Source organism: Porites lutea, chromosome 7 (genome assembly GCF_958299795.1).
Source record: "Porites lutea chromosome 7, jaPorLute2.1, whole genome shotgun sequence".
Taxonomy (NCBI): domain Eukaryota; kingdom Metazoa; phylum Cnidaria; class Anthozoa; order Scleractinia; family Poritidae; genus Porites; species Porites lutea.
Window position 1 is genome coordinate 16,834,400 of NC_133207.1, and position 7,831 is coordinate 16,842,230.

At 39.9% G+C, this 7,831-nt stretch overlaps 1 protein-coding gene across 1 annotated transcript; it reads left to right on the forward strand.

Moving 5' to 3' along the window:
* The first annotated feature begins 246 nt into the window (after positions 1 to 246).
* On the forward strand, positions 247 to 4,789 carry LOC140944885 (uncharacterized). The gene is made up of 3 exons (XM_073393986.1): positions 247 to 505; positions 1,414 to 1,998; positions 3,210 to 4,789. Exons 1-3 carry the CDS (start codon positions 283 to 285, stop codon positions 4,355 to 4,357), a joined length of 1,956 nt encoding a protein of 651 aa, XP_073250087.1. The 5' UTR covers positions 247 to 282; the 3' UTR covers positions 4,358 to 4,789.
* Positions 4,790 to 7,831: the final 3,042 nt, after the last annotated feature.

Genomic DNA, 7,831 nt, shown 5'->3' on the forward strand with positions numbered 1-7,831 from the left:
CCTGCATATTCTTTTAATGTCTATAAGGGTCGTCCTACAAACGTTTTAAAGCATGTTTACATAGAAAGCCTCCTCAGCGACCTGGAAAACAGCCAGTATTGAAAAACGGAAACAGGGTCAGATTAAAAGTTAACGCGTGAGTCGTCGTCCGCTAAAACATCCTTTTGAACTACGACAATCGTAACTGCATACAAGAGTTCGCTTCAACCGTTTCGTTGCAAGTTTTTTCACTGGCTTAAAGGGCCCTGATCACTACATTGAAGAGACTAGCGTGTTGTTGAAATGGAAACGAAGAAGCTTCCGATCAACAACCCTATAGTATTTTCGTCGATAGTTTTCTCTTTTGCTCTCTGTTTCGTGGCATTGATCCACGTCGAGATCGAGCTTCACGCTCATCGAAAAATGCTTCAAGTCTTGACTCAACAGACAGAAGAAAAGATCCACTCACGAGGCACTGTGAACAATGAACTGATTGCTTCCGCGCTGCGCAGTGACACTGGTAAAGGTGAGTGCTTTGTTTTACTTGTCAGGGGCACCCAACGAGAATATAGTTCAAAACCACTTAAACATAGCATTGTTAAACGTGTTTTAGTATTTAAACGGTGGATATGGGTATATTTTTATCCCCTATAAATTTTTCATCTGTTCGGATTTCCTAGCTGAAAGTCTAGTGATCCGAAAATTATAGGGATCGAAACTTACCTGTTCGAAAATTTCAGCCAGAAAAAAGGCTCCCGAAAATTCTAGGTGACCTTTTTAGGGTAAAAATCCGTTGAAGATGGGCAATTTTACCTTTTTTGAGATGTTCGAAAATCCTAGGAGAGGCAAGCAAGCAAGAAATTTTACAACAAATGTTCCGAAAATTCTAGATCTCAAATCGTCTTCCGAACAGATATTTTTCCGAAAATTGTCGTTGGGTACCCCTGAGCTTGTTAGCTGATTCTCGCGGGCTTGAAGTTCTAACTGTTGAATTCCGCAACAACGCCCTTAATAGTTGGATCCTGTAACTAAGCCTTTATTTTTTTACTCTCAAAAGAACTAAGAAATTTAATTAGTTTTTTTAACCGTTTAATACTGATCAGAAACGTCATTGTGGCGTATCGGTCTCAGCTGTTTTGGGACATGTTGAGAAGATTTCCCTTTCTATTCTTAAGTGCTGAAACCTAACCTGACAAAGCGTAAATGTTGTTATTCGATTTTAGCATTCCTCGGATAGAAGTTTCTTTTCTTATCTTTTTAGTGCATGAAAATATATGGCATGCAGTACAGTAGATAAAGTTTGTCTTTAGCCAGTATCAATAAGCCGCTATTGTGCTACTGCATAACTTAGTCTGTAAGATAGAAGGGGCAATTAAATCGACCAAAACATTCTTTCGCTGGTTGAACATGAAAGTGACATAAATTGTTTCTCAGTTGCAGAAATACACATTCGTCACAAACGCAACTCGAAAATAAACGAGGAAACAAACGTCAGCGAAATAATCAGTCGGGGTGACATTAAAAGGGAGGTTAAACTGGCGATGAGCAACCTGGCCTGCATGGCGCATTACCCGAGGGGTATCAGGGGAAGACGAGGAAGGCCTGGTCCCCCCGGCAAACATGGACCAATCGGGCCTCAGGGACCACAAGGACCACAAGGACCAAGTGGACCTCAAGGAGATCACGGGCCTCCTGGACCTAGAGGCGATCAAGGCCCTCAAGGGTCTAGGGGCGATCCTGGTGAATCCATCTCAGCTCCTTCTATTGTGTCACCTCCGTCTTCCATGGTGGTAAACGAAACTGGTATAGCCTCATTGCAGTGTGAGGTTAAAGGAAATCCAATACCTCAGGTCACGTGGCTGAAAGAAAATTCGCGTCTTACCACCGACAAAAGAATCGTGCAAACACGTACTGGCTTGATGATAAGAGATGTGACGTCACAAGACGGAGGTGTGTACACGTGTAAGGCGAGAAATATTCTTGGAGTCGTGACCTCATCGGCCACATTAACTGTTCAAGGTAATACACCTTTTTACTTTGTATGTTTTGTTTTCCCAATTCAGACCACGTGATGTTGTCCAGGAAATTTGCCTTTTGTCTTTTCCTTAATTAGCATATGAAGGCACAGTTCTCTGGGGTACCATCACGTGGTCTGAAATGGAAAAACAAAACTTACAAGCTAAAAACCTCTACTACTTTCCAGTATTATTTTCGTAGTGGACTCTCAGCTTCCGTTACACTACCAGCAAAAATATATTACTCAAGCTTCTAATGAGCTCTTGGATGTACACTTTGTTAGGTTGTTTACATGCACACTTTACTGCTCACAATATATTTTTCCTAATTTTGTACACAGTTGTACATATTTAAAGTTGTTTTTAGGTGTTGGTTTGCAGTTAAGACGAAAATTGGTGGTTCAAGATTCTCTGTTCTCTCTGTTCTTGTGAGATTATAGCCTTAGTATTAAGTCTAAAGGCTTACGTTCAAGGTAGTTGTCATCATGAGGCGACGGAGTCAAAGTCGTCACTTATGACCTAATGTAAATCAAAAATCGGAATCGTAATAGATATCGATCGGAAGTGCCAAGCTCAACGGAATTGCAATCGCAAAAATCGGAATGTCATTTCCATCTACTTTCAACTCCGAGCACTTTTGTCTCCGTTTATTACCTGCTACTAAAAACCAGTTTATCGGAGTCACGGAAAGCAGTGAAACAATAAACAAATAACAGTATTACAAAAACAATGTTATTGGGATTAAAACACAAACACTGGCATCCTAGAAGTTTAAATTGAAGCCCTCCTTATTTCCAACATTTTGACAATTGGGTATTTATTCACTCGTAATTATCAACGGAAGCGTTAGCGGAATCCCGTCCCTCCTTGCTTCTCGCCCCGCTAGTGAAGGCGAGGAGCGAGGAGCCGGACGTCTGTATTCTTAGGCTAGAGGAATCTGAGAACTGCGTTTCTTCTTAAACATCACTTTCCGGAATTGGTTACCATCTAACTCCGACTTTTCCTTAGTAAAAACCAGTCTCAAAAGATAACCGTGGCCTCCGACTCAGGGGATGCTTGGAAGGTACGCTGGCTGCATTAAATGGCACGGAAAAAGTTGTTAATTCACCAACATGAAAGTAGACTATACTCATTGTAAGGTAACTTAAGGAAGATTCCTCGTGGGTGCTTAAAGTTATAGGTTAACGTTCTTTCTTTCGTGTTTCCCAATTGCAGTTGCTGCCTTGATCACACAAAAGCCCTCCTCTGTTATCGTTGAAGAAGGAGAAAACGTGAACCTAGTGTGCAAAGCTAGCGGTCTGCCGATACCAACGATCACGTGGCAAAAACCATTAGGTCACTTGCCAAGAGGAAAGACAACAGTGATCGATGGGAACATGACTATACTACGTGTAACGAAAGAAGATAGGGGGACCTACGTTTGCTCAGTGAAAAATCTCCTTGGAAAGGACTGCGCTCTCGCCCAGGTAACAGTGATTGACAGGCTCAAATTTACCCTAAAACCTCCTTTAAAGGCTGCCGTATCTGAGTTCAGCAACCTGATGTTAAATTGTAAAGCCAATGGAGCCCTAGAAATAACTTGGAAGAGGACCAACAAATATCTTCCTCGTACTCATGTTATTTTCCAAAACGGAACTTTGTTTCTCAAGAAGGTGACCACAAGTGACGCTGGATTCTACACATGTGTAGCGAAAAATTATCAACGGACAATAATGGCATCGTCTACTGTTGAAGTGTACAACAAACCTTTGTCCTGTAGCAGTATAAAATCAGGCCGCAGTGGAAGCTCTTCAGGAAATTATATTATTGACCCTGATGGCAAAGGAGGCGTGGCTCCGTTCACTGTGTATTGTGACATGAGTGACAAGGGAGGAGTTGGCGTGACAGTCATAAGTCACGACAGCGAGAGGAGAACACATGTCAGTAATATCCCTGGATGTACGTTTGATCACCCCGGATGTTACCGTAAAGATGTAACCTACAGTGGAGTCAGCACCGCACAATTAACGGCACTCACTCGAATTTCAAAGAACTGTGAACAATTTATCAAGTTTGAGTGCATAGAAGTTGCCTTTGTACAGGACTCACTTGCGTGGTGGGTGTCACGTGATGGAAGGAAAATGAACTACTGGGGAGGAGCTGGTGGAGCAGCCAACACGTGCGCATGCGGAGTAACAAACTCCTGCCTAAATGGGCAAAAGTGTAATTGTTATAACGGTGGCAGCGGCTGGAGAGAGGACAGCGGTCTACTGACGGACAAGTCTGCTCTTCCTGTGACACAGATCAGACTGGGAGACTTAGATGATTCATATGAGGAAGGTTATCACACATTAGGAAAGCTCAAGTGTTATGGCCTGGCATAACATGCATGAGATTTCATGACTTTATATTTAACAATTTTTGTCATAAGGCGAACTAATCGTATTTAAAATACGATTATACAGCTACACGCGAAATGATCGGCTATAATATCTGTAATCAAGCGAGTTCAACAGAGTCGCAAACAAAACTTTGCTGTTAACCCTCACGTTTCATTTTTCTAATAGATGCTTTTGTCCATCCACTTATATATAGACCGGAGATAACGTTAGAATTTACGAAGGGCTGAGCGACCAGAACGGTCAGTTTTTCTCACTTTTAAACAGCTAGTAGTCTTTTCCTCGAAGCTTATTGACTTAAATCAGGCTCAGTAAGCACCTTTTTCATATATTTGTTTAAATGTTTACTATTATAATAATTCTATTACTTAATCTTTGAAAGGGCAAGAGGACGTAAATTCTTAAAATTCCACCCTAATATATAGATTTAGCCACAGCTAAAAGCGAAGCTCCCATTGAAAAATTTAAAACTTAAATCAAACAATAATTTTGCATTCCACAAATCAGTTAACTTAAGGGCACATTCATGTGACTTTTGAGGGAAAAGCTAAGTGATTTTGGAGTGAAACAAATCTTGTATCGAGTTGATATAGCCTTATATTATATGTACACCCAAAAAATAGTCTTCGGTCACATTTAAGAGCAATAATGGCTCTTGATCACAGTAGATAAGGCGTGGAAAACAAATTCTTGGAAAACAAATCAGACCGAATTTTCGGCGTTCGACAAGTTTACAAATTCTTGCCAATAAATCTGGGTGCGTGCAAACCAACCTTTTATTTTTTTTTTATACATCACATCTGAGAAGAAAGAGTACTATGAGGCGCTGTTTTTATCATACAGACCTCGTACAATATGCAGTATTTCACAATTTTTCAACGCAAATTGCATTCATTCAATATTCAGGACCATCGAAGCACGCGTGGACTTTTAATTAGCGAAACCGTTCAAAAATTTCCAAAATCACCTATACGGCCAGCCGGTTCTAACTTTTGACAAGCGCCAAATTTGCGAAGAAATCTTAACAGAGTTACGCTTCAACGTTATAGAGAATTTATTGAGTCTAATTTTATCAACGGTTTTATAACGATGTGTAATCTTAAAAAGCGTTTGATACGTTTGGCATCTTTAGTACTCCTGCAAGCGATGTTTATGAACGGCTGAAAACAAACGGCAAAGCGATGAAAATTACACTTTTGAGACTACCAACAATCAATAAAGAAATATGATTCGGTGGAACATATACAGAGACAAGAATTTTCATTCACGAAAACAAATGAGTATTTAAGTGTCTCTAAGAATCCTCAAGTCTTTACTAGTAAGCTTAAAGATTAAGTTTATGTTTTAAGCCGCCGGTTTCCCGATGTTTGCTGTTTCCAAAGATGAACTCACGACAAGAAAATCGCTCAAAGCTTTCTTTCTACAACCAAAATTATAACTAAATATTCTTCGGTATGTTTTTTCTTTCTATTTACGGTGAATTAATATCGACTAAAGGTTTTTTAAAGTTCTGTAAGCTTAATCTTATATCAAACCTCATACTAGGTCAGATCAGTGTCTCAGTCAAATCTTAATACAAATTAAACGTGCATAAACTAGCTTCATAAACTGCGCCGCTGGACTTCATGAAATTATATTTAAATACATTAATTACTCAGGCTTACAATATTTCGAGATGCAGCTCCTGAAAGCTGTCAAGTAAGGCAAGGATCGCTTGAGCCTTTATAATTCTCGTGCACATCCATCAAGGTGAAAAACAAAAACGATGCCATCCGAAATCGGATTATCGGCTTTGACAAGCGACGCAATTCTCAACCAAAAACCCAATAAACAAACCAGCCATGAATAAGAGAACACTCTTGATAGCAGCTGTATTTCATTGTGTACATCCATTGGAAAAAGACAGTTAAAAACATCACAAGTTGACTCAAAACTCTGTCAGCTTCAGCTGTCAAAGTAAACAACTTTCAAGATGCTACATAAATTTTACGCATGGTCTCACCTGTCAAATTTTAACCAATCAGAGCATAAAAATTGGACGTGGAGCGTGACCAACACGTAACCATGGTAAGAAAAGGTCTTCCCACCTGTATTTAAAAAAAACTGGCTGAATTTTTGCGTCTGAGGTCAGTTTTAAATCAAAATCGTAATAGTGCGGGACGATACTGACATAAACACAACATATTTGATATGAATTTTAAAAAAAGGTAAACATGAGCCTGCGATCATTTGAAAACAAGTAAATTGCCAGCGGATAACTTCAAAAAATACTCGATCTTAATGGGTCGACACCTGAGCCCGCGATACGGTCAGGTGATACTGGTCAGCGGACACCCTGTTTTCCTAGCTGTCAATTGATGACAACATTGATGTGCAATCAGCTTTCTCCTGGGCTCCCAAAGTAGTTAGAAAATGTGAGAGTAAACATTGGTATGCCTGTGGTGCGGACGGACGGTCGGTCGGCCGGTCGGTCGGTCACGTGATTACCAAATTTTCTGGGATGGGTAGATTTATTTACCCATGGTGCTCCGCTGCGAGCTTCGCGCGCGGAGCTCCGCTATAATATGCCCGAGTAAGCGTCTCTTCTCCCTCCCCTCTTTATTTTTCTTCTTTCTCAACAACTTGGCAAATTTTCATTCAGTTATTGTCTCGGTTTGCAAAGGCTTGACGGAACCAAAGAAAAAAAGCGTAAAAAATTCAAATCTAAAGGAAATTTTATACTGTTTAGGCTCTATTAAATCGACAATAGCTAATTGAAATGAATTGCAACTAAATTCTTCCGGGAAATGTAATTACTTTTTTCTAGATTTCATTGTTTTCTATCTAAGAGCGTTTCATTTATATAAATGAAAAAGCAATATATATAAAATATAAATGAATCAATAAATAAAAAGGTTAATCATATATCTTCTTTCCTTAAGGGGTTTTTTAGTACTATGAAACAAAATCATTCAAAAATGCCAAATTGTAGAGGCAAACCAGTTTGCTATTTTCAAGCGTGTCTCGAGGATTCGTCCTCGGGACTATAATAGAGAGTAGACACAGCTAGCGATCCCGGCGGAACTTAAACTCTGGGCCTCCGGAGCACAGCCTCAGTTTGTTCAAAGGGTATCCACCCTTATCCACTCGAATTAATCTCTATCCAGTGGATAAAAAGCGAAATTGGTTTTCCTAATACTTATCCAATGGATTTGATAGTGACGTATCTGGTGGATAGCTCCATCCATTACTTTTGAACAACCGGCACCAGAGCTTTTATCGATCGCTCTGCTATACGCAAACTCCCTCCACGCACAAAAAGTGTGACCACTTGAATTAGTCCTTTTTCTGACCAAAACTCGCCAAGAAAACATTGCCGTTTTAAAATATTAAAATAGTGATTTCCATCATCATGATCTTTTTTCGTAATCAATGTCCATAGGATACCACAGGTCCACAAGCGATCACTGGGCAATAATT